Source organism: Micropterus salmoides, unplaced genomic scaffold (assembly GCF_014851395.1).
Source record: "Micropterus salmoides isolate LMB-PRFRI ecotype aquatic unplaced genomic scaffold, ASM1485139v1 Ms_hic_scaffold_14, whole genome shotgun sequence".
NCBI lineage: Eukaryota > Metazoa > Chordata > Actinopteri > Centrarchiformes > Centrarchidae > Micropterus > Micropterus salmoides.
In genome coordinates, this window is record NW_024040485.1 from 14,466,071 (window position 1) to 14,493,398 (window position 27,328).

Below are 27,328 nucleotides of genomic sequence, written 5' to 3' on the forward strand. Positions count from 1 at the left end.
GAATGCACAAATAAAAATACATAAAATATTTCCTCCCCAGTCACTGCCAGTGTATTAGAAATCATATATGCTCACTGTCACACCAAAAGCTTGCGCTCGCAATGGATAAAGAGTGTGCAGCATATTAAAGTTGCTCATTAAAGTCAAGACTTTACAGTATCTGGAAATGCACTCAGGAAAGGACCCCACACCTTCTGGAATTTCCCGTTTGATTGTTGACATTAGTATCTAATTTTCTCCATTTTTAAGCAGGAGATGATGTCCTGCAGCCATTGTGTGTGGGTGAAAGGGGAGGCATCCCTCCACCTGCGCAGAATTACCCGCCGAGCAAGGAGGCAAAGGATAAGTTGCGTAGTTTCTCTGTAGTTAACTCTGCCTTACCTTCCATGACCCCAAACAGCGCAACCAAGGGGCTTGGTTCTAATGACATATGCTCAGTATGGTCCGGTCATTGTTTTAACAGAGTATAGCTAAATAAATACGCTGCATGTAGGTTTTAATACTCTGACTCTGCTGTGTCACCACAAGAATCTATCTGGAGACGGAAACTATTGTCTTTTATCCGCCTCCTGTCAAGCCTACAAAAAGTGAGTGTTACCAAAAATAGAGATGGCGTAGGATGTCACTTGAAGGCCAGTAGTGCACGTTGTGTAACAGTTTGATGGAGTTCAGCCGTGGTGTGGACCCGTTACAGTCCTCCAAAACACATCGGTGGGAATGTGTGTCTTACATACACATAGGGCTGCAGCTAACTATTATTTTCATTATAATTAACTGATTGGTCTATGAAAATAGTGGTACAGTGTTTATTGATGTTGTTGGGCAATCAATCAGTTATTCATCAAAACAAGAAAGGCACATTTTCCAAGAACACCATATCCTTGCTTACGCCCATCTCCCCCTCTCCTACATGTGCCATAAAAGAGAAAGTACAGGATACCAAGTAGACATATTTAAATTGCTCTTCTAAAAACAGTTTAATTTGAGGGTTTTTTCTTTTTTTCTTTTTCTTTTTTTACAAAAAAAGAACAAACATGATCAACAGATTGTGAAGAAGCAACAGTTGTGACGTCATGTCAAAGATGTCTACGTATTGTGTTGCGGAGATATCTACTAAAGTTAGCATGCTGACACACTAGCCCCAGCTCCTGTCTTGTAATACCACTTGACCCTTGAGAAGCAATAGTGAGTCACTGTATCATCCAGTCTGTCCTCAGTCCAACGTGAGAGGACGACGAAGTAGAGCTGCCCTGAGGGCTTGTCAATCAGTGCTGCTGCACAAGCTGCTCACCCTCTCCCTTGTGCTCCTCAACCTCTCGTTCCTCCGCTACCTCTATTTTTTTTTGTCTCCTGCCACCACTTGATCTTCCCTGGCTCTGGCTGGGAAGAAATTGTTGTTGCACGGGGATGCACAGGAGCTAGAAGTGCCTAAAAACCTGCTTGCTTCCTTTCAGCTCTCATATTAATCAATTGGGCTGTTCAGACAGAGTGAGACAGGGTAGGTATAGCCACGAGTGAATCTGGCAAGAAAACACACTGATAATCTTCTATAAAAAATAAATATGATATATATATATGGTATAAATGATCCGATTCTGAATTTGTGCCCCATTCTTGCCAATCCTTTTGATATCTCTGTCCCTCTCCCCACTGTTCTGCTGGAGTTTCAGTTCCCCGATTCGCCCCCCCCACATGATGAAATATCAATATCTGCCCAACCGCTATAATTATTAGAAATATTGTCATTGCTGTATTGTTATTTTGTTTTTCTAAATAACATACTTATTGCACATACTTGTCAGTTGTGTCTAAACAAATTGACAGAGAGGAGCAGACACACACAGGAAGGAGAAAAGCCCTTCACCGCAGATCATCACATGAGGCCTTGCATTGTATGAATTGTATTTAAGAAGCAACGCCCGCTAATCTAGGAAGACATAAAAAACGTCATTTATTTACAACGATAAACTCTAATGTTACATGTGATTAGAAAGGAGCAGAATCTCTTAGAGAGGAGCCTGGCTGAAGGGGAGGAGGAGGTGAAATGCTGCCACCTATTTGTTTGAAGCATGTGGCCAAAATGTCGTACCTGTAAACAATTACTTGGCTGCTGATTAAAAATCGACAAATGAATTAATCAACTAATCAATTAAGTTCTACTGTGTATCTATGGTTGTCCAGTAGTAAAGACACAATTATACTGTATATTTTGACACACACCTGTAAATTTTGATGTTCTGGGTTGTGTTTAAGTCCAATAATGTTTATACATTTAATTTACACAAGGAGTCTTCGTGCTAGATTGGAGAAAATGTTTGTGCAACAGTGGTTGAAGGTCACTGGAGAACAGTTTGAAACTCAGGTTGTCAATGTGCAGCACCTTAACGAGGCTATAATCTATAATAATTGATTAAATAACAATGTGCCATGACAATGTGACAACAGTGTGACAATGTGTGAGAGAGGTTGCTTGTAGGGATGGACCTACAGTGAATTATCTCCTGAATCTGCTGCTCCCCTTGGCTTTACGGAGCTTTATAATGGGTTCAGCTCTCACTGCTCTCAGAATGTCTTTGACAGCAAGAAGCTCTAAAAACTTTACTGTACTATAAGTGACTAGCTGGTGAACATAGTTAAAGACACAGAGAGTTTGTCAGGAGTTGGTAGAGACAAAAAACTGAGGTAAAAGAGAGATAATTAAATGTACCAGGTAGCCAGAAACACGACTCCGAATGAATGATAATGCTTTCTGTGTTTAAAGTTTCAAGCCTGTTGCACCTCTGACCACAATCTGCATCACTGAGGTGTATGGTGGAGCGTGACCAGGGTTTGGTGTGCTCAGTTGCACCTGTAACCACACCCGGCATTGAAGGTGCTCTTAAAAATATATTTAAGAATTATATAATTTCTGTGGTTTTCTGTAGACTCAACTGTTGGAGATAAGGCCTTCTAATACAACTGAAATCATGTCACTTACAGTATAAAATGCACAAAGTCGTCAGTGTTTGTTTGGCAGCCCAATTCCAGCCACAGCTGGTTGGTACTGACGACCTGGTTTCCTGCCACCTATCTGACACATTTTCTGGTAGCACATGTGCTGCTCTCCTCTCCTTTCCTTTCCTCTCTCAAACACACACACACACACACACACACACACACACACACACAAACACACACTGGCTCTCTCTCACTCTGGCTGCACAGTACAAGTAAGTCAGACTTAAAAGAAAACACACATGTGTCATAGAGGCCATTTGGGAATAAAATCGAGGCCACTGGGCCAGCGCTGGCGGCATTCATTCCATTTCATATTAATGAATTGCTAGAAGCGAATCTGCTGGGACACTGAGCTCAATTAAAATCCTTAATCTGAGTGAAGAGTGTGTAGCAAAAAGGACCACAGCTAGAACAACTTAACCACAAACCAATTTAATTCTCTGGGATTCCTAAAATGGTCAATTATATCCTGCGGCAAACAGATTGGCACAGGTGGGCTTGATGCTTTGATTAGCAATAAAATGTCTCCCAAATGACGTGTGTGTGTGTGTGTGTGTGTGTGTGTGTGTGCTTGTGCTTGTTATTCCATTTATAAGGCTGAAGTTAGACATCGTTGCCAGTGAACCTGTTGCCTGTTAAATTAGCTCTGGCAACTCCCTCATCACACCAAAATGATATTGATCCCCAGTTGTGCACATGTACCCCTTTGTGTGTGTGTGTGTGTGTATGTCACTTTTAGCATCCCATCATGTTGTATGAAGGATATCAGCTTTCCTCTGTTGCCCTAGTCTTCACATCACTCTTTGAGAGTGTGACACTTTGCTAAAATTGTTGCTCTTTCGACAGGATGAATAATACAACTGGGTGGGAGTTGGGAGTGATTCATTAGCCATCTGGCACAAAGACAGCCGCACAGGAGTGAGAAAAGTCTCATTCTTGTGTGTCTGTATTTGCACGCCAAAGCAGTTTTCATCTGTAGCATTCAATGTGTATGTACATAAATGGCCGGATTAACGGATCAGGGGGCCCACGGGGGGAAACTTGCTGTTAACCCCCTCCACCTCAGCACCCATCTCCTGTTCACTGTGCATCTAGCGTGTTGACTCCATGTTCCCATCAAGTGCGGTGCACAGAGAAGTCCAAGGCAACTTCAGTATTTGCCCAGAAACCCAGAAACCAACCAGTGCTCCTACTTTTGAATACTACAGCCTGGCACCACTGTTTCATGTTCTATGTGAGGGACTGAGCTGGCAGGCATGAGGAGTCACATGTGAATTTGCACACAAACTTAGTAACAGATTTACAAAGAGCTGGTGTGACTTAATTCTGGAGGTCTGAGGTATAGGGCTCCAGGGCAGATAGCCTTGCGTCCATTGTTAATTAGTCTCATCTACCTGTTTGTGTGTCACATGATTGGGATTGCATTTAAACCCATCCAGTCTAAAAGGACATCTGTAATCTCAAAAGTGCAAATGGAAATTGCAGCCAAAAGTATTTCCAACCACGTCAGTGACTCACAAAAGTAATTCAGGTATTAAGAGTAAAACTTCAAAATCATGTGTATTATTCCAGGAGCTTTAAAGGACGGCTGCAGCGGTCTCAGCTCTAATTTTGCTCTTATAATTGAACTGAACAAACAATAGCTTACAGTCCCAGGTGGGTTTTCTTTGGGAAAATATACACCCAGCCATTTATTCTATGACTAATAGTGAATAAATTTCTTTTTTTAATGTAATCCCAATTCAACAGAGCACTAGTAATGTTGCCATTACACGCATGGTTTATGTTTTTTTTTTTTTCAGATTTAATTCAAAGCCATTAATTTCTTGATGCATTATGTTGATGTGTTGAGTCAGCTGCACATTACCATATGTGGAGCTGTGCGGGAATGGTGAGCAACGTGATGCTGCTGATTACTGTAGTTTTTGGTGGTGTTCTTGTGTAGGTGGAGGTGTGTGGGAGAGGCTGCATTCTGTGCATGTAATGAATTCAGCCTCTCCAGAGCCAGTTTGGTACAGTACTGTGCAACAGTGCTTCACTTAAACAGCCAACGAGGAAGAGATTAGCCTCTCAGTATGCACCTTAACTTGCCGCTGGCTTGTTACAGAGTTTAATCTGTAGAGGGGTGTATGTGGTGTGTAGCTGTCCTGTGTGTTTCAGTGTCTTTTACTGTACTGACAGCGTATGAGAGTTTGTACTGAGTTTTGACATGTGTTGTTTGTCTGCATTAATTCATTTCATTTCATTACATATTCTTTATGCTAAGTGAATTTTCACTTCTGAAAATGGATTTTTTTCTGAAGGTGCTGGCAAAATGCAGTATAGGCAAGGCTAAGAACAAATGTGACACACCATTGGGGATTTCTTCCACAAGCGTTGCGCATTTAAACTAAAAGAAGATTCTCCAGTCTTTGTTCTATACTGTTGAAATGGCAAAGCAACTTTTTCAGAGAACCTAAGAGGTTGTTTCATAATGTACAATAATTGATTTATATAATATGTTCTAAAGTACTAATATGAATAAGATACAGTATTTTGAGGGTTTTGTGATTAACTTTGAAACTTGGGATCACAGTAATCTAACTTACTGGTGAAGAACTGATGTGGTTGCCAAAGTTTAGATCAGAGTTTATCAAGCTGAGATTCCTGATTTGTTTTGCGATTTCAATTGTCACTGATGTACGATGAGCACTTATCTTTTACCAACAACAATGCAATCGTCAGAAAGCCATCAGAAGACAGTCATAAGTAAAGTTGACTGTCATCTACATAATCATGACAGGAGATATTGTTATTGTGAATAATATGAACTAGTGGAAGCATGTAGAGATGAAATTAAAGAGGACCAAGACTTGAACCCTGTGGAACCCCATATGAAGTAATTTAAACCAGTTTAGGACTACTCCTGAATTTATCCAACAAGAATTTGTGGTCCCAAAGAGGTCAGATGCAAACTGGTCCATACAGCATCTCAAGTAAACATATAATATAATATAATATAATATAATATATATATATATATAATGCATATAAATATATGTATGATATTGGAAACACAAAAGCCTTGTTGGTTTACTGATTGTGTCAGTAAATTTTGTTTCTGTGGAATTTCTTTTTTCCATACTAAACAAAAGAAAATGGTCTCCTTGTGTGTGCAGGGATGATTCATGAGCTACCACAAGCAGACAGAATATTTGCTTTAATTTTGAGGGAGCCTCCACTGAATTGCTGTGTTCAAAGTGCAGCCTTGAAGGAGCTGTGCTGCTGCCTGCCTTTGTTAAGCGTGTTTGGTTTGAAGGCTATTTCCACAGACTCCCACTCCCCTGCTCCCGCTCTGTCTCAGTGTCTCTCACTGTGTCATCTCTGTCTGACTCACTCACTCACTCACTCACTCAATAAATTTACATGCATTCTAAAACCAAATTACTGCTAATATCCACACTAAATAGTGATTGTTTGTCATGTTCAGTTATTTAAATTAATTTGATATGATTTGATTCCACCGCCGCTGATTCCACTGTTGCTGTGTCGTTATTAGTGTATAGAAACAACACTCCTGACACATGCACGAACTGAAGACATAGAAATAAAGTCAGACGAAGGTGATTTGAATGACTGACATGTAATGGACAGCAGGTATGCTAATTAGTTACAGTATGCTCCAATTTCAACCTTAATCTGATTAATAACAATGTTTTCAAGGCAGTTGCTGAAATCTGTCTGTTGCTTTAATCTTATTGAAAATTGTCAGTGTGCCAATAAACACTCAATAATTTAGTGCTGGAGTAAAGACAACAGGAGTGCATATGCAGTAATACCATTTTCATTTATTTCATAACGATTTTGCCTATTTGGTACATCACAGAACAGTACAGGAGTTTCTTCTTAGTAGAAAGAAGAATATTCAAGGTGCTTTAACACCAAAAATTAAATTTCACAGATTTTACACATCAAGTTCAACTTTCTTGTCCTTGAGGAGTACGCTCAGCCTGTTAAACAGTTATCATGTTGTTTAATGTGGATCTGGAGGAGCTATGTCAAGTGTAAAACAAGACTACAGTTAAGAGACTTTGAGTCTACAGCCGTGTTAGCGACTATGCTGAGTTAAATGCTAACATGTTGACACAATGACAATGTTAATATGCTGATGTTAAGCAGGTGTAATGTTAGCCATCTTTGTTTAGCATGTTAGCATGCTTATATTTGCACCAAACAAAGTACAGCTGGGGCAGATGGGAATGTCATTGATTTTGCAGGTATTTGGTCATAAACCAAAGTACTGGACAAATAAATATTTTGACTTGATGATGGCACTGGGGAGTAAGTTAAGGGATCATCAAAGTAATTACAGTTCATCCAGAGAGGGAGATGAATGTAAATTTAATGGCAATCCATTAGTTTATTTCAGTCAAAACAAACTGGTTTTAAAGGCTTCATTATAATATGGATGTGTAGAGTTTGAAAGGCTTCATTATAATATGGATGTGTAGAGTTTGAAAGGCTTCATTATAATATGGATGTGTAGAGTTTGAAAGGCTTCATTATAATATGGATGTGTAGAGTTTGAAAGTCATGGCATTTCCCAGGTAGGGAGGTTCTGAAAGAAGACACTGAGTTGAATTATGGAAAATGCAGACCCTTTCGTGGGTTGCTCCAGTATTTCAAGAACATCTTACATGGCCCTCAAACTCTATAATGAATAATCCTCTTACACGGATCCCTATGTTTTGCATGTGTGTCTGATGTCTACACAAACAATCCACGCACTACATATGTTACAGGCCTCAAGCCTGAGTTACCTGTGAACAGATATTGTGTCCCGTTTTGTACAGGAAAAGCAGAGACAGGAGATGTCACTTGTGATCGTTCAGCAGGCTGTCTTTATTAAACAGAATATATCTATTTTTTTCCCTTCTTCATTTAAACCACGTTGACAATATTACTTTTAACAAATTACACTTTTAGGTTCACATTACAACATGGATGTTAATGCATTAAACCGAAATAATTCACCTCTCCCAGGCTCAACTGGTACTATAACTCACACTTACTTCTGTTTACCAGCTCCAAAATCATACATCCAGTAGCTTTGATACTGTTAAGCTTACTTGTTTCACACTTTTACAACATTCTCAGATACAACATATAAAAACATGCCTACATTATACAAAATGCACGTCTTTTTAACCTTACCAACATGTTACACTATATTCAGTATTATCATGTTGACATGACTTGAATGCAGGACTTGACACATTCTCAACTCAACAAACAAAACGTCGGAAGGCCGCCATGTTGGTTACACTTTTTACACGGGTGCTAGCTACAATTCAATTCAAAGTCTCTTAACTGAATAAACCACTGATTTACACATCAAATGTTGTCAGAACAACATAACAAAGGCTTTAAAAGTCCTTAGGAATGTATCGCAGCAAAATATCACACATTACTAACCTGTTTTGTACAGGAAAAGCAGAGACAGGAGATGTCACTTGTGATCGTTCAGAAGGCTATTCTCTGAGCGGAAGCATCGCGCAGCCCTACAAGCGCTCACATAGGGGGATACTACCTATTGTGGCGTCATTTAGCGATTACACCCTCAAAAATACTAATCAAACCCCATGCAAAAAATACATTCACATTGTGCTCCCTTTTGACAGGATATTACACAAAATATAATAAAATATAATAATTACATAACAATTGTGACAACACATTTCAACCCATCTGTCACCGCAACCTGACAACCCACAAACTACAACCTGATGACATTTGGTGTAGGTGTATTGTTGTCCGGGTGGAAACAGTAGAGAGAGAGTTCTAGGGCTTATATGCGCTGTACAGTGCCAGAAACAGGATGTGGTGATGAACAGGACAAAAAGTTGTGAACATTTGTCATAAATCAGGAGAATTTTGACCCTGCAACAAAACCGGGAGAGGGCAATGAAAAACTGGAGTCTCTCATCTTTACAGAAGTACAACACTAAATCGCTGGAGCACCACTTTAATACTTGTGGTTCTAAAGTAGGCTATATACACTGTTTGCGATGAAGCTGGTCTAGAGTCCCCTGGCACCTTCAACTGGTTGTTGATTTTAAAGGGGATGAGAGAATTAGATGTAATTGGTCATTACTGAAGGTCATTACAACTCTGCCTGGTCTGGTGATTCTTCCTACTAATTTAATAATTGTGCTTCAGCCTCTTGTCCAGATTGCATCGTGCTACATTTTGCTTGGACTCTGGTCCCAAAAATTGCAAAAATTAGTTGGTCACATCCAATTGCACTTGCACCCTTTTTGAGAAAATTAAGAGACTTCACTCTCATACTCATTCACTCCCTCGTACAGGCCATACTAGTGGCCTTCTGCTTACTCTAAGTGAGTTTGGGTCAGCACAGGACAACAAAGGAATTTCTGCTAAAATATGTTGCAAATTCTTCTCAAAAACGATTTCACACATCATATTCAGTTTACTTGTAATGGGGACTACTAAGCCACCAGAAACATATTTTTTTTCCAACATTTGTCTGCTCAAATTTGTAGACACTAGCTAGAAAGAAAATATGGTCATTTAAATCATGACAATCTATTCATGTTTTAGATTATCTGTAACCGCAGCAAACAGTTGTTCACTCAGTCATCATGCACATAGTGTAGCATTCAGTATTTATTTACAGTAAACTTTTCAAAAAGGTCCTGAACACTTTGCTTTGGACAGCTTTCGCCACTTTGAACAGCGCTTTCAGGTTTATCTGCAGATAGTGTGAACGTGGCCTCGCTCATTCACTCGCTCATTCGGCCTCTCTCCCGCCCACTGCTTTCAGGAGAGATTCTGCGTGGGCTTACACTTGAATTTCTGCCATGTGCTTTCTACCCCCTGCTCTCTGTCATATACACATATATACACACACACGCACACGCGCACACACACACACACACACACACACACGCCCTCCCCCACACTTCCTAACACTGTCCAAAGATTTTATGATTTTGTATATTTCTATCTGTGTGCATGTAACAGAGTGAGAGAGAAATCTGGAAAATAATCAGGATTTCTAGGATAATTTTCACAGCTCAGTTAGGATGTTACTTATCAAATTAGCAGTGGATATTGACCTCTCATCAGTGAAAGGATTAATGGTTATGGGTCACCAAAAATGCAGCCTAAATGAAAATGTAAAAAAATTAATTGGCAGGGTTATCACAGCACTTTTGTATTGTTTATTATTATTAACATTATCTTTTCCTAACTAGAAAAATTACACAAAATCTGCCTTTGCCATCATTACAATAAAAATTCAGATGTAATTTATGGTGTAGCATTGGCAAGAGGTTGCCTGTCGGCTGCTGTTTTTCAGTGTTTTTGTGTAGGTGGAGGGACATCAATGTGTGCGTGGGCAGATGTGAGTAGAGATGCCTGCCAGGTGTATGTGGCTGTGCATTCTTTGTCTCCCACCGTGCAAGTACGGTACACTAAATGGATATACTGTACCGCTGCATGACATCAAATCACTTTTTATTTTTTGCCTTTTTCCTTTAAAATGACTCATCTCCAAAACTGTCCTTCAGTTACATCCATTTGTTGCCTTTTACCTATTTTTGTCACTAAATTTGTCAGACGCCTCAGACAAAAAACATTAATCTCAAGAAAGGGAAGAGAGGCTTTGTACCAGATTTAGCTCCTAATGGATGTTTTTACATGTCCCACTTGCATTTTCTCCATTTTAACCCAAATGTCTTTTTCCTTTTCAGGCCATCACAAGTAGCTATTAATTTAACTGTCTTAACAAAATACTAACAGAAAGATGTACAATGTAAATCTGCCGAACAGTCCTACCATTAAAAATATCTCTGAATAAAGTATATTTATGTGCGTTGTCTGTCAGGATCCTGGCCACTGCTGGTGCCCACATGAACATCCCAGTCGACCTTCGGACCCTGAGGGCCGTGCGAGTACTGAGACCTCTCAAACTCGTCTCCGGGATCCCCAGTGAGTCAGTTACTAACCTCTAATCCTGCACCGTAAGGTCGAACAAACTGGTACTGCAAATAACAAGTGATTACTCTTTTAGGACTTTTTCAGCTCTCAAGTCTAACATGTACGTCAGAAATATTTATTTAATCTCCGTACTCTTTGAAAGAAGTTCGTATCGGTATATCAGAGTAATTTAACAGTTTAAATCCACCAATGTATTTGCCACATTCAGAAGCTACTGTGTGATGCACGTCATTGGCTCCTATGTTTAATAAGAACCTGTTAAAAACACAAAAAGACATGTAGAAACATGTTGAAAAGTATGTTGCAGTTTCTTTCCATTCTTGACAGCTAATTACGGAGTTTATAGTATATAGTGTTTTGTTCATCTTTAGGCAGTGAAGTGTAAAAGCAAAATGATGGCAGAGTGGGAGGCTCCCGAATATGTTCTCTTTAATCTTCTAAATTGAGTTTTGATAGGATGGGACAACCTTTTACTTTTCAGTTACATTAATTTAAACAGGACAAACGCTGTGTGTTCCTAAACAGGATGTCTTTTTCTTTGTGAATACTTCAAGGCCTACAGATAGTGCTGAAGTCCATCATGAAGGCCATGATCCCGCTGCTCCAGATTGGCCTTCTCTTGTTCTTTGCCATCCTCATGTTTGCCATCATCGGTCTGGAGTTCTACAGCGGGAAGCTTCACCACACCTGCCTGCCATCTGTCGATATCCAAGGTATGGTCCACAGACACGGCTAACTGTCTCTTGCAGTTGGAAATGAAAGTCCACTCATGTGGTACATGTCTTCCAAAACACTTTTTTCACTACTGTTGGTCATGTCCCTGCTTTTCTATTTTTCTGTTTAATAATAATAATAGGTAGATCAATCAAATTTCAACAGTTTATACCTAGTTTTAACTCAAGAAAGGCTTTATGATGATGTCCAGCAGTTTGTGTGTATATGGGTAGATTATGGCTTGATCACCTTGCCATCTGTTTTATCCAGTACTTTTAGAAGATTTTTTGTCATGCTTTGTTTTTGAGTTATTTATAATTGACTTTGACTGGTTTACCAGCAGGTATACGAAATGTGTGGTTTACTCATTGTTCTCAAACAGAGGGTGTGAAATGATTGTTTGCGAGCCTGAGGCTTTCATAGATAACAGTAGCATTGAGCTCAGAGGTATTATTAGAGTTGTTGGCTGATATAGCTACTGCTTAATTAGTCAACAACTACTCTGTAATCACACGCCACACCACAGCATTTACTGCCATCGCCCAACACAACTCAGAAATGGACTGAGACGTAAAACCTGAATAAGGTCATTGTATTTAGAGCAGGAAAAATATATACATCTGTCTCTTGGTTCACTAATGGTCTCCCAAAATTCAAGGTTTAAAGGAACCCTCCAGACATTTTCTCCAGACGTTTTAAGACATATGAAATCATATGCTGAATAATAATTTGTGTCTGTTTTTCCACTAAAAAAGTTATAGCAATGTACATCTACTTTCTCTTCATTTCAAAAGAAAACAGCCTTATTGTCTCAAACGTTCCATTTATCATTCTGCACAGTGAAGCTCAAAAACCCAGGTGAGTAACAATAAGCTAAACACATTTTGAGTGAAAGGGGACTGTGTAGATGTATTTTCCATCTACATAGAACGTATAATATGTAATAAAGTACTCATCTAATGTTATGCAACAAGAACAAGCAATAAAATCAATGACAAGAGATTAAAATGTGGTTGAAAGCATCCAGTGAAAATGATCACACAATGTGCAGAGACTATGGGAATAAAGTTTTTATTTGTGTTTTATTTTCTTAAGTAAATTGTTTTTAGTTCAAAGTTTTTGGGAAATTACATACAGTGTATCTGACATCACCATGGCGCAACAAGAAATGTTTGATATTTTAGGAAAAAGATTTGGGAAATATGCTTATTTGCTTTCTTGCCATACCACGCTAATGTCTGCCATAAAGTTACAGCCAGCAACCAATTAGCTTAGTTTAGCATCTATCAACAAAACACCGTAACAGTAACTATATGATTCTTATTTTGTTTTTGTAGAAAATGAGACTGTTGACTCGTCAGAGTTGGCGTTCGCCTGCGGAGTGAGGAAGTGCCCAGAGAAGTACGACTGCAACGACACCTGGATCGGGCCCAATGACGGCATCACACAGTTCGACAACATCCTGTTTGCTGTACTCACTGTCTTCCAGTGTATTACCATGGAGGGATGGACAGCCGTTCTCTATAATGTGAGCTCAAGAAGTTCAGGTAAGATAACATCTTGCAGCTATTGTGTATATATAATAATCAACGAACGTTATGGATTTCAGACCAACGATGCCTTGGGTCCCACATGGAACTGGATATACTTCATTCCTCTCATCATTATTGGCTCGTTCTTTGTGCTGAACCTGGTGTTGGGTGTCCTGTCCGGGTGAGCGTGACTCTTCCTATGTGAATAACATTGATGTTTCTGTCTGTGTTATGAGTTATGACAGAAGATTTTAATGCTTCCTTCTTCAGAGAATTTGCCAAGGAGAGGGAGAGGGTGGAGAACAGGCGGGCTTTCATGAAGCTACGCCGCCAGCAGCAGGTGGAAAGAGAACTGAACGGCTACCGAGCCTGGATAGACAGGGCAGGTACTGGGCAGCAGAACAACTTTACATCTGCAGACACACACATGGCTTACAGAGATGTAGATGCTTACAGTGAGTGAGGCCAGCTACAGCTATTCCAGTTCAGGGACTTCTTGACACAAGAAAACATACAGCTGTTTATGGACACACCAAATGACTGGGCTGAGTGTTGCTCTAAATTCAACTTATGAGCAGCGCTGTACTTCATTTTGGATTCAGATGTTTGCCTGCTATCATCAAAATTGACAAAACCTGATGTGTGAGAGTTATTCTAAAATGTTTAAATGGCACAGAAATGATCTAAAAGTATATTTTTAATGAGAATGAAGCTGTGGATGACTTTGAACTTGTCTATTAAATACAGTGGTGGAGCCAGGTGTCAATAGTCAACAATAGTCAAGCGTGTTAATTACTGAGTTTTAGATGGTGCTGGTAGGTGGGTTTGGTTACCTTTGATCAGAAACAACTGTCTCCCTGCAAATCTAATTTAACCGGTTGCTTTATGCTATGCTAAGATAACTGGCTGCAGGCTATAGCTTAATATTTACCAGACAGACATGACAGTTCTATCAATCTTCTCACCTAACCCTCAAAAGGCAGGAAAGCATATTTCCTTTAATTTTGTTTCATTAACATTTTGTGAGACAGAATTAAAGTGTACTGGCAGCTACTGTACAATTACAATAATTTAACAGCTAAATGGTCAGTCTTTTTTTCCAACTGATTTTGTAAAGTGATCACTCTGTTACAGACACTTTCAGAGTTGTAGCTCTGTTGAGTTGCGCACACGCACACGCACACGCACGCACACACACACACACACACACACACACATACACACACACACACACACACACACACACACAGAGCTGTAATGGCAATCTACACTGCTGGTCTCCCACGCAAGTAGAGGGTGAGAAAAAGGTGATACTGACTCACTGACTTAAATGTGTGTGCATGTGAGTGTGCGTGTTTACATGTATGTGTATGTGAGAGAGATGCGGTGCACATTTATGTGTGCATGGCTGTGGGTGAGTGTGGGAAGAAAGAGAGAGAGAGAGAGAGAAAAGGGAGAGAGAGATAGAGAGAGATATTGGGAGAATGTAAGAGAATGTAACAGACATCCTAAAGAATACAAACCTGCAATGTACATTTCCATGTCTGGTGATTTAAATTTGTGCTATAATGAAAATATCTCTGTGTATAACCTCCAGTTTTATTGTGTTACAGAGGAGGTAATGCTTGCAGAGGAGAATAAAAGTTCAGGGAGATCGCCGTTAGATGGTGAGTTCACACACTTTAGACTAATCACACATCTACATGGATCTATGATTATTACATGTTGTACAATGGTCTCAGAAAATACTCTAATCAGATTAACTGGTGTCTGTTTTAACTGTATCCGAAACATGTCAAACCTTGTTCCAGTCAACAGTTTAACCACCTCTGTACTGTAAGTCTCTGTGCAAGCTGCAGGTAACCATAACAACGCTACTAAAGCTTGATTTAACATTACCAGTTCAGTCTCACCAGTGAAACTAAAGCCCCCTTCAGACATGCACCTCATTACGTGAACATGTTGGGAATTTAACATGTTGGTCTCATGACTCACTCATGCATAAAAAAATCACAACAGCAATCTGACTATGATGGATGCACCCGCTGTAATACATGTATCACTTATTATCAGCTCTTATGCACAAAGAAAATAAAAAACACTTTAATAAACCAGGAAACACTGTGAATGAGTCAGTTTTCAGTTTATGAGGAGATTCTTTTCGTGTCAGAAAAGTCTATAAAAATTGTTTTTCCCCTCTTGCAGTGCGAAGAGAAAAATAAACTACCACATTATTCATCAGACTAGCAGTCTTCCGCTTTTTTTTCTCAGCTTTCATTCATGCCAACTGCAGGTTGGTCCTGCAGATCACTTTACATTCAGCATGTGACCAAGTAGGAATTAAACAAGGGTCCCAACTTGTCACCGTCGGATATTAAAATAGAGGCGGTAGAATGAAAATAAAGTTTTAAACTAATACTCCACAATCTGTCTGTAAATAAAACAGAAAAGTGTACTGTACTACCACTAACTGCACTGAAGTTTACCAATTCATTTTTCATTTAACAACCTTATACCTTTGTGGAACATTTTAGTGCTAAAGAGAGCGAGTAAGAAAACTGGTGCACGGAGAGGGGCTCCAGGGGATGAAAAGTTTACAGACACGTCTGCTGCCAGTGCCAGTGAGTGAAGAACTTAACCATTTCAGTCTGTTCAGTTGTATATATACTGTATATTTAACCTACCTGTAACCACTCCCTCACACTTCCCCTCTTCCTCTCTCAGGCATGTCGCGATCGAGAATGAACTTCCGCAGCGGCCGGCGTGGCCCCGCTGCCTACCTGCGGCGTAAAGAGCGCATGTTACGCATCTCCATCCGCCGCATGGTGAAGACAGACACATTCTACTTGATGGTGCTCAGTCTTGTGGCTCTCAACACCATCTGTGTGGCCATCGTCCATCACAACCAGCCCGACTGGCTGACCATCTTCCTCTGTGGGTTTCTGTTTATAATGTTTCTGTTTACATTATTCAATAATTTACTATTTTAATAATAATAATTCCAAACATGTCTGATGAATGGCAGATGCCTTCTTCTCCTCTGATGTAATTGCTTTTCTTATTGTTTTCTCATATCTAGACTATGCAGAGTTTGTTTTCCTGGGGCTGTTTTTGGCTGAGATGTTTTTGAAAATGTACGGTCTGGGTTTCCGGCTCTACTTCCATTCATCTTTCAACTGCTTTGACTGTGGGGTGAGGTCCTTCATCTTGTATTCGGACTCTATATTACACTAGAAATAAACTGGACTGAAATCAATTCTGTTTTAGATTATGAAGGAAAAAATTTTATTTCTGGTCCAAAATGAGGAATTTGGAATATCCTGTTTAAATGATAAAGGATTGAAGATTTCTTGCAATGACTACTTGTAAGACATGATTCTTTTCATCATTCAAATATTTAAATAAATTCTTCAGAATATAAATCAGCAAGTAAACCACTGTAATGTACTAATCACATACAAACATACAACTTTAACAATGGCCTGTAGACACAACATATACCATCTAATATCAAGGGCAAATTTACGGAGGGGGTAGCACTTGCTACTAGGGCTGCAACTAATGATGATTTCCGTATTTGAAGCTTCTATAGATTATTTCAACGATTCATCGATGCGTCGTTTAAGAAGTACTTTTGCTTGGCGACGGCGGCTCACGAGCCTTTAGTATAACACCAGTGCAGACTACACGACTTTCAACGTGGGCCAATGGCCGCCGACACCCAGTTAACTCATGACTATGGCGTTACAACTCATGGCCCAAGAAGGAGAACGCATGTGTGTACATTTTCAGCTGAGGACTGCAGCTTACTTTGGCTAGCCTTCAACTCGCTGAGGCGACATAAATTTCGTTTTACGGTGGACGGACTGTGACATTACCGAGTTGTTGTTTTCTTTAGCTTAAAATAATCCCATACTTTGGACACTTTCTTCTTTGTCCCTTGCTATTTTCTCTCTCTTCCTCCACTTTGCAAACAGCGCCATTATAATCACGTCGTGCGACAGTAATAAATGTCCGTGCGAAACAGTGTGCTGTATTGTTAAATGGATTAAACGCATTTTATTAATCGATTAATCGTTTCAGCCCTCCTTGCTATATTGTGCACATTCATTTAAAAATAGGACACAGAAGTTGCCAAAACTTATAAAACCCTTGAGTAGTCTGCTTTAGCTGTTTGAATTTGATGTGTGCTAACAAATTCTCCAAACAGCATTTACGAAATGGTGAAATGGTCTTTTTCAGTCGTCGAACAAGCAGAGTAGAGAAGGCGAAAACAGCAGCTTTGGTCAACATCTTTCAGTCCTCCACAGCCCTGAACATGGCCGACAAGGGGTTAAGCTCAATACCTGTGCCACATAGATTCGAGAGGGTATTAAACACACCCGTGCAGTATGCCCACATCTCGGCCCACTCTTATTTACTCCAAAGAAAAGAGGTTTTGCAAATGTGCTGCTGGTCGGATGGTGCCTATTGGACATGCTTTTTTGGTTGCAAGGGTTTGACATGTTTTGCAGGTCATTGTTGGCAGCATCTTTGAGGTGGTTTGGGGCTTCTTCAGGCCTGGCATGTCATTTGGGATCAGTGTGCTGAGGGCACTGAGACTTCTGAGAATTTTCAAGATCACCAAGTAAGTGGGACAACACATTTTGGCTAAATTAGGCCCGGCTTGCAGTACATTTGTGTGTATATTTTTACAGAGCTCCGTTCAAAAAGACAAATATGTCTGTGATTTCTTTCTGTCAGATACTGGGCCTCTCTCAGGAACCTGGTTGTGTCCCTCATGAGCTCCATGAAGTCCATTATCAGCTTGCTTTTTCTTCTCTTTCTCTTCATTGTGGTGTTCGCTTTGCTGGGTATGCAGCTTTTTGGAGGAAGGTGAGTAAAGCCTTCAGGATGTTAAAACTGACATCCTCACTTCTCAGTTTCTTTAGATTTGTGGTGCTGATTTTCGCAGAAAAATTTTCTTAACCCACATGTGTAACCTAGTAGTGCCGCGCTTTTGAAATGGTAGCTACAACCTGCAAACTGAACAGCACTTTCTTCAATGGTGTCTATAATGAAGAGGAGAGGAAATGACATGTCCAGATGAAAATAGATATGCATCCTCCTCCTCCTCTTCTTCCCTGGTCATATCTGACCCTGCTTTATATCTGCCTTCCCTCTAGGTTCATCTTTGAAGATTACACTCCCACCAACTTTGACACATTTCCAGCTGCCATCATGACAGTGTTTCAGGTTTGGCTCCCACAGATCCCCTCGTTCTTCCTGCTCTCCATTACACATTGCACCCTGGGATATTTCTCACCCCAGGCGCAGATTAAACAACTCTGTTCACTCGCTCTCCACCCCCTGCCTCCGCTATCATCCCACACATCCATGCACACATATGCGCACATGAATATCAGACAAGTGAAACGTGAACGAATCCACATCAGATCTGCTAAAAATCCAACTGCACTGTGAAAGAGTGTTTTGATCAGCACACATAGTAATTACTTATCTTGCTGCCATTTTTAATGCCATATCTTGAACTGGTTTGCAGACAGGGAATATGTCTCCTATTTTATGTATTTTTAGGTGCTCTCTTGAATTAAATATGAGCAATGCAATTATTTATGCGAAAATATTCTGTGCATTTGCCTACAGATTTTAACTGGTGAGGACTGGAACGAGGTGATGTATAATGGGATCCGCTCGCAGGGTGGAGTGCAGTATGGCATGTGGTCATCAATCTACTTCATAGTGCTTACATTGTTTGGAAATTGTATCCTTACTGGCCCTTCACAAGTGGTCAAAGTGTCTCAATCTGTAAACAGTCAGAGGTGGAAGAAGTGTCCAGTACTTGACTAAAAGTAGTAATACCACAGTGTGAGAATATTCCATCACAAGGAAAGGTAAATACACATATTCAATACCTCTCTAGTGTCTGTAAGGTAAATGTGAAGCTACCACAAGCAGCCAGTTAGCTTAGATTAGCATAAAGGCTACATTTATCTGACAGTTTTAGTTACTAGTTACTTTACAAATTACAAACAGATTTTACACACCAAACATATGAAGACTTAATAAAATATGTTTTGTTATAAATTAAACTATCCAACATTTTACAAGTACAGCTGAACGATTACTAAATTGACATTGAAATTAACTGGCAACAAGACAACACATTTTTTCATGTAAAAACATTTCATGGTTGCACCTTCACAAATATGAAGATGTGCTGCTTTTCCTTTAAATTATTTTAATTTATTTGTTATAATTTTGAGCTTGGTACTGTTGGTTAGACACAGCAAGCATTGTGATGGTCACTTTCGGATCTGGGTAACTGTTACTGCCCTCATCTTCACAATTTTCAGAATTTTGAAAGTCGATTCATGGAGAGAATAATCAGCAGATTTATCCATAATGAAAATAATCATTACTTGCACTCTGATACAAAATAGTTATAAATGAGCTCCCCCTCAGCAATTACAACAGTAAAATACTGTTTTTACATAAATTTGGTAGTAATAACAATAATCTAATATATAGTAGTCACAGGACATTTTTCTTTGTGCAGTGAGTACTTGTGCATCCTTTCACTTTAGTAACCACTTAAATGCAGGACTTTTACTTGTAACAGAGTATTTTTACAGTGTGGTATTATTACTTTTACTCATGCAAAGGATCCAAATAGTCCACCACTAACACACACCACATATAACTGAACAACTTGAGTTATTATTGAAAGGGCAACCTGTGTATAATGAATACCATTGTCTAAAAAATAGGAAAGTTTGCCTAGTGTACTTTTGAATTCTTTTTGTCATTTCAGCAACCACTGGCAAACATAATAACCATACTAATATTACCTTTTGCTTATGATATTTAGTTTGCTTATAGTATTTTTAAACTTTTGTACTTTCACTTAAGTAAAGTCAAGTGGAGTAATATTTAGCAAGGTACAGAATTTGTGTACTTTGTCCAGCACTGCACATGATGACACTTAAGCCATCTCTACTGGCTGATGAAGACCATGAGATGTGATTGACAGCCCCCAAAAAGCAAGAAAATCAAGATTGATTTGGTCATACAAACTCCATATGCATTCATTAAAGGGAAAGGGAAGTGCCAACCCTGATGGGTCCCCACAGTTTGGTGCGTTTGTTCTTAACTGCATTCATGACAGACACACTGCTGAATGTGTTTTTGGCCATCGCTGTGGATAATCTGGCCAACGCACAGGAACTGACAAAGGTTTGTACTGTTGTTACCAGCGCGCACCTTCAGTGATGTATGTTACAGTTGTGAGGTGTAACAGTAATGTGTTATCGTAAGCATTAAGTGTGTATATTTGGTCTTTATCAGGATGAAGAGGAGGAGGAAGAGTTCTTCAACCAGAGATATGCCAGAGGCAGAGATGGCCTGATATCTGAGTAAGTTATTGTTTAACATCTGACAAAATTACTGTTCTAGTATGAAATACTCAGAGCATTCAGAGCTCTCAAGTAGCTCTCAGTGTGCGACTGCTTCTCAGATCTCCTCTTCAGCAAATGAAATATTCAGATTGGGCTGAAAATTTGTCATGATTCTTCAAATTCTTTTGTCAGTAATGGAATCAAACTAAGACTTACTTAAGATTAAGTATGGGTGCTGTGTGCGAACTGGTGGTGGTCACGAATTTGATCATCTTGCTACTTCTGTCATTGGAGAGAAGGCATTTAAAAATGAATAGGGTCTAGGTAATAAGATCTATACTTCCACAATGTTATTGATTGTGAACTCTCTGAGAACCAGTTCCTTCAGTCGCATGGTGAATGCAAAGTAAGAAAGGCATGTTTGAGGCATTGATGACATAATCCTGAATGTTTGCTGAATGTGCCTGGTTTAGAAGCATGACCCCTTACAGACTGATTTTGCAGCATTACTGAAATTCCTTCTAAAACTGTTTGGACTTATGATCGGTGACAGGCAGCCTCTTTTGTTAATGAGAGAAGTAATTCACCACTGATTTGCTGCTCCTTTCGATGACCTGGCGGCTTTCCCACAGGTCTAATGATCCAGTAAGTTGGGAGGAGAAGGGCAGAAGGTATTTTTCAAAAATTGTTGGTAACAGTGGGACGTGTCAATGTGTCACTCTACAGGGAGGAGGCACACTTTGGAGTGTGTCAGATTTTGACCAAGATTCCCTATTTAGTATGACTCTATCTGATCAGCGTCGCCACTGTGTCAATGGAGTTATTGTAAAAAAAATAAAATATCAGTGACCGATTCCTAAAACAGCTATTCCTGTCAAGAATACTTGAGTAGGTGTCTCATTCAGAGTGCTGGCCTGGCTTGATTAGGACTGTACTCATTATTTTGCATGTTTTACACCATTATCTACAAAACTCTGGGTATTTTTGCATTACTGGCTAGATATTCCAAACCATGTCACATGATTATACAGTAGATATATGCATGTGTTTTCCCTGCTTACCAGGTGGACCTTTTATTTGTAGTTGATTCCAGTACAATATGAAAATCAATCTTACTTGACACAGGTAATTAATCTCACTGTTCTTTTTGGCCCGCTTATGTTTTTCCTATTAAATATATTATATAATATCATTGTGTGGTAAGGTGCAGCAAACAGCAAAGCTTCACCTTGTTGATAAATTCAAAGGCTGAATTGTTAGCCCTGAAGACAAATTCTAGCAATTGGGAAAAGGTCAATGTGGAATTTGTTGGTTCTTGAATTAAAGAGGTTTTTCTTTTGTGCATCAGATCTTCAAGTCTGGATTGTTGAAGGTCCCCCAAAACACCCGATAATACCAGCAAGAAAGTACCACCTACTCTACCAAAATAACTTCTCCAAAAAGAAGTGAATGAACGACTAAATGTTCACTGTGAAAAATTACTGAATTAAATAAAATTACTTATTCCAGATTTTTGTAACCTATCTAAATGGAAAGACACCAGTAAACTACCTGAAAGCAAGAAATCAAACATTTATATTACTGCAGGCAATGATATAAATGTTTACGTGATTGGTAGTTAAACATGCAAAATTCCTTTTTGAAATTATGGTGGGTCCTTCAAATTCCCCTAAAAATCATAATAATAACAATAAAGAGTACGTTTCTTAACAAAGTTACAAAGTATATTACAGAGAAAAGACAAAAGCAAATAATGTACAAGGTATTAAAATGTATACACTATTTTACTCCACAAAGTAAAAGAAAAGAGCATATAGTCTACGGAAAAGGTGACTGCACAGACTCTGACTCTGTAGCTGGGACACTGAATGTATCATTTGTCTGTTACATATTTGAATGTTAGTCCTGTGTTGCAGCGATCAAGATGCAGATTTTAAAGTGTTTTACAGTGTTTTGCTGCTTCCATCACGTTGTCTTGTTTTTATGCCTGTTATGTGGCACTGACCAAAATGCTGTGTACATCAGTCAGATTTTAACCCTTAAACTGTAACTTAAGAATAATACTGATGTTAATGGCTATAAAATTGAGTGCTTCCATGAATGAAAACTCTACATTTTAATTTCTTAGTACTGATTTCAATCCCTTCTAAACCTGTGTAAACCGGAAAGCCTCCGCCCACAGTTTGCATCTCCTTTATGTATTTTGTTCTGTGCCACAACAAATGTTCTGTGTATGTTGTAAAACACTAATGTCTTGTTTTCAAATAATCACTCATTGATTACATGGACAACAAAAGAATCTGAATACCAGTAAGTATAATTGGATGCATCTCTGTCTCACAGAATTTCTCCCTTGAGTTTTCCTACTGAATTATTGAGATTATTTTCTAGATGTTACACATGTTTGTACTTAAATCCTGCACCTTACATTTTTTTGTTCTTGTGGTTTTTGTTTTTCTCCTTTTTTTTTGATCTGTCCTCTCAGGTATCTTAATTTCAGTTTTTGGATGTATTTGTATTTTTTTTTTCTTTTGTAACTAATCAACAAACATTATAAACACACAGAAAAGGTCCATCCTTTTCTTGCAATTTTTATTATTTAAATTTATTTATTTGTATATAACTGGTATGCTAAATGGGTACTCGTCTTGATGTTTTTTGTCACCAATTCCTTTAATTTGGGCCTGTTGCTGGAACATATTGATGTGCAATATATTATGATCCTTAGTGGGAGAAGAAGACCCTACCTATACAGGAAACGAGCCATCCACCGAGGTCGACCAAACTTCCCAGAGGAGCCCGAGGGTCCAACAGGGGCTGCAGACGAACAGCCCCTCAATAGCTCCAATGCCTTCACCAACCGCCGCGAGAGGAGGAGAAAGGTTAACATGTCCGTATGGGAGCAGAGAGCCAACCAGCTACGCAAACGTCGCCAGATGGCAAGCAGAGAGGAGCTGTTTAGCAGCCCTACTGAGGACACCGCTGAAACTCCAACCATCCCCCACCACGGACCCACCCTCTCTCCAGAGGCCAGCCCGGCTCACCTGCCTGAGTCTCCTATGTCTGTAGGGATGCCCCTCCCTGAGCCCCCGATGTCCGTCTCCGTCCCTATCCCAGATCCTCCAGTGGCGGAGCCTCTGGTAAACCTGAGTGAGGAGAAAACAGGAGGAGCTAATCACCGGAACACAGGCGGGGGCAGGCACAGGCTGGCCCGCAAGTTCAGACCCAGTCAGGGGCCGGATGAAGGGGCACGCCACAGACGGCACCGCCACCGCGAGGCTCGCTCTGAGGTCAAGAGTTTGGACTGTACCCAGACGCCACATGAGGTGCCACAACTCAGGAGGTCGCTCAGCCAGGAGAGGAAGATACTGGATGAGAGGGAAGAGAAGGAAGAAAGAGAGGAGAGAGAGAAAGTGGAGGGAGAAGGAGGGTCAGCCCAAGATGATTGTGGAACATGCATCATCAACCCGTATGCAGAAGTTGGAGAAGATTGTAGAAGGTAAGGCTGTTCTCGTTTTTTGATGAAGAAATTTCAAAGAGGGATTGTAAGGTTCAGCAGTCTTTTGTGAACTCAACTTTTTTTTTATATCCCTGTTCTCGCTGTATGTAATTATCTGGTAAAGGCCATTTTAACCAAAATGTCACGGGATATTTTTTCCCTGAGAGATGGTAAATGGACTGCATTTATATAGTGCTTTTCTATGTTAATGGACAAAGCGCTACAAAATTAATTTTTCCTCCCATTCACACACAATAATAGCGGCAGAGATGCCATGCGAAGCACTGGCCTAACCATCTGGAGCAACCTGGGGTTCAGTGTCTTGCTCAAAGGCACGTCTACATGTGGACCGGAGGAGTCAGGGATCAAACTACCAACCCTGTGATTAATGGATGTCCCGCTGTACTTATGTTCCTACAGTAATTAAGCTGAATTACATTAGGAAGGGATCTCTTCATAGAATGTCTGAGCAACAGACATTGCCATCTATAGTGCCATGCTGCTAGTGTAGCCTAGCTAAAAACAGAGAGAGAGAGATTTCAAGGTAGGATCCTATCTCTTTCTCTCTGTCTCTCCCTCTGGAAATATCCAGTGACATTTCAGATGAGATGGACGTTTATCAGATAATTATACAACAAGAAAAGGATGGTACAAATATTCTAGAGTTTATTATTATCAGAGCTTTTGCACAGTTCCTTTTACAAGATTTCAACGTCATAACATATCTATTGTTGTAAGCTCAGTGATCTTTTCTTCCCCATTACAGAGCTGCTTTGCCCGGTGAGGACATTCCAGATCCTCCTCAGTGTGAGCAGTTGCTTGATTGTACCTGGACAGAGCAGAGTGAAGGCAGCCAGAACATCCCAGTAGAGCCGGCCTTAGAGGCCACAGAGTTCACTGTGAGGGCCATGGAGTCTGAGAACCGTCCAGTCTCCATCAAACGTAACAAGTCCAACCTGGAGGGAAGTGTGGCCATCGAAATGTCTTCACAACCACTGCTGGAGCTTGCACCCATGACAGGTAGCATTGTGATTACTTCTTGCTGCAGCCACACTCCTTTACTCTGCATCCTTTAGTGCTTGCTCTTGGTGGGAATTGTTGGGCTTCTGCAAATAACATCATAGATTACGGTCTAGACCTGCTCTTTTATGAAAAGCGCTGTGAGATAACTGTTGTTGTGATTTGGCGCTATATAAATAAAATTGAATTGAATTGAATTGAATCGTAAGGTGGGATTTGGTATCACTCTGGATCACTTTGTGTAGGTCTTTCTGACATCTGATGAGAGTGCCACACTTTGAGTCCTTTTTTTTTGATGAGTCCATTGTGCTGGTGACTCACATTGTTCTTTCTTCATCGCATATGTGTCTGGGTTTTAGTGAACAGTAAAGAGTTGGAGGCATACGAGTCTGACCAGAAAGATGTTGAAACTGAGGAGGAGGAGCCTCCAATTCCTACCAAACGTGTAGCTCCAGACAGCATGTTCATCTTCAAGGCCTCCAACCCGTAAGATGCTACAAAATCCGTTAAATCACTGATCATCAAATGAGATGAAGTAGTGCTTGGTTTAATTTAAAACATCTTTGCCATGACAAGGCTTTCCTTCTTTTTGGGTTATTTGTGTGCGCTCTTCCATCAGCCAACAATAAACACCTTCCCTATTGTTTATCCACAGTATCAGGAGGATCTGTCACTACGTGGTCACTCTGCGCTACTTTGAGATGACCATCCTCCTCGTGATTGTGGCAAGCAGCATTGCACTGGCTGCTGAGGACCCCGTGTGTACCAATTCAAACAGAAACAAGGTGAGATCAAAATACACCTCTCCTAAAGTGTTTGACTCATGATTTAAATTGGGATGTATAAGATGAGTCAGTTGGATGTCATATTAACAAGAAACCCATTACCATGTGCAAAAATGTTATACAGCAGTGCATTGTAGGTGATTTAAAGTGCTAGAAAGAACTGGTAGACTAAATAACAGGGAAATCTTGAAAACAAACTAGTTTGTAAAACATGTCTACCACATCTGCAGGCAAAACGAGACAAGACAAAAGGCGTTTTGATGTCAGAAAGGTGTGTGTACGTGGGGTTTTGACACCTTAAAGCTGCAGTCGGCAATTGAACAAAGCAAAACCATCCCCCCTTCTCTCTCTACTGCTCGCATCATTCCACTAAGCCCCTCCCACCAAACCCCCAAGTTTGTAAGACGCCCCTCCAGCGTTTTACACTGTAGGGCAGAGCGCCCCAGGTTTCAGAGACAGATGCGACAACCTCTAACAGCTGGATGAGAGGCTAGTACACCACCGTACCCCCTCAAAAGTTATTCCCCGCTGTTTGTCATCATACCACTTTGCTACTCCTCAATATGAGCGGCATGGTAACAAACATAATGAGCCCAAAGCTCCGTGTGGAGCCTGGATGTGTTCACACATGGTTTATTGTACTAAACAGTGATGTCATCTGACTAGCCAGTGTTAACAACAATGTGGTCATTGTGAAATTGTGAACGAACCTGCTAGTTTAGGTCCATCTTTCACAGATATTAATCCTCAAGGAAAAAATTATTTACATAAGACTAAAAGAATGAATTAAATATATGAACTCACTCTGTCAATTCTAAATTACTACTGATACATTTTAGCTTTCAGGTTTAGTGTTTGATCTCAAGTTGACATAACACTGTGTCAGCAACAATGTGTTGTGGTACATTTGGTTTCACGCAAATACAAGGTGAGAATCTGCAGTTTTGCCTGGGAAATAGCTGTGCAGTTGGTTTTTCACAGCTTTTCACAACTCGGCATCATGGAAAGTGTCAAGAGTAACCAAATAAGCACAAACTAGTAAAATCAGCACTGTATTTGGCTTTAGTTTGTGAGAGAGAAGAGACAGAGTAAAGATCTATACCAAGGACACACAAAATATAAATGTTCCAAGCACCATCTGCCTACTCCTTTACTCAACATCAGGCCCTGCTTGAAGTACATAATCCTAATTCAAAAATGTCTTAAAAAATACACCCCTGAATATATTGTCTTTGCTGACATCCAGTGGTTTAACTTATCACCTTGCTGCAGTGATGTCCAGGTGGACTCTAGGACCCTGTGACATCACTGTAGGGTGTGATGACAGGTGCAATCAAGCAAATTTCTGACCACAACCAACCAGAGCAGAAACAGGTCTGTAAC

The 27,328-nt window shown here is 40.0% G+C and overlaps 1 protein-coding gene across 6 annotated transcripts in view; it reads left to right on the forward strand.

Moving 5' to 3' along the window:
- cacna1eb (calcium channel, voltage-dependent, R type, alpha 1E subunit b) overlaps positions 1-27,328 on the forward strand; it is a 60,564-nt gene that overhangs the window by 17,333 nt on the left and 15,903 nt on the right. For all 6 annotated transcript variants that reach the window (XM_038717877.1, XM_038717878.1, XM_038717881.1 and 3 more), the window contains 19 exons: positions 10,886-10,989; positions 11,553-11,711; positions 13,050-13,240; positions 13,322-13,425; positions 13,515-13,630; positions 14,858-14,911; positions 15,779-15,865; positions 15,969-16,178; positions 16,324-16,436; positions 17,759-17,871; positions 17,988-18,119; positions 18,410-18,479; positions 18,891-19,008; positions 20,413-20,480; positions 20,592-20,659; positions 23,370-24,140; positions 24,907-25,160; positions 25,520-25,646; positions 25,816-25,945. In XM_038717877.1, the coding sequence (XP_038573805.1) occupies positions 10,886-10,989; positions 11,553-11,711; positions 13,050-13,240; positions 13,322-13,425; positions 13,515-13,630; positions 14,858-14,911; positions 15,779-15,865; positions 15,969-16,178; positions 16,324-16,436; positions 17,759-17,871; positions 17,988-18,119; positions 18,410-18,479; positions 18,891-19,008; positions 20,413-20,480; positions 20,592-20,659; positions 23,370-24,140; positions 24,907-25,160; positions 25,520-25,646; positions 25,816-25,945 (2,989 nt within the window). The remainder of the gene's footprint in view (positions 1-10,885; positions 10,990-11,552; positions 11,712-13,049; positions 13,241-13,321; positions 13,426-13,514; positions 13,631-14,857; positions 14,912-15,778; positions 15,866-15,968; positions 16,179-16,323; positions 16,437-17,758; positions 17,872-17,987; positions 18,120-18,409; positions 18,480-18,890; positions 19,009-20,412; positions 20,481-20,591; positions 20,660-23,369; positions 24,141-24,906; positions 25,161-25,519; positions 25,647-25,815; positions 25,946-27,328) is intronic.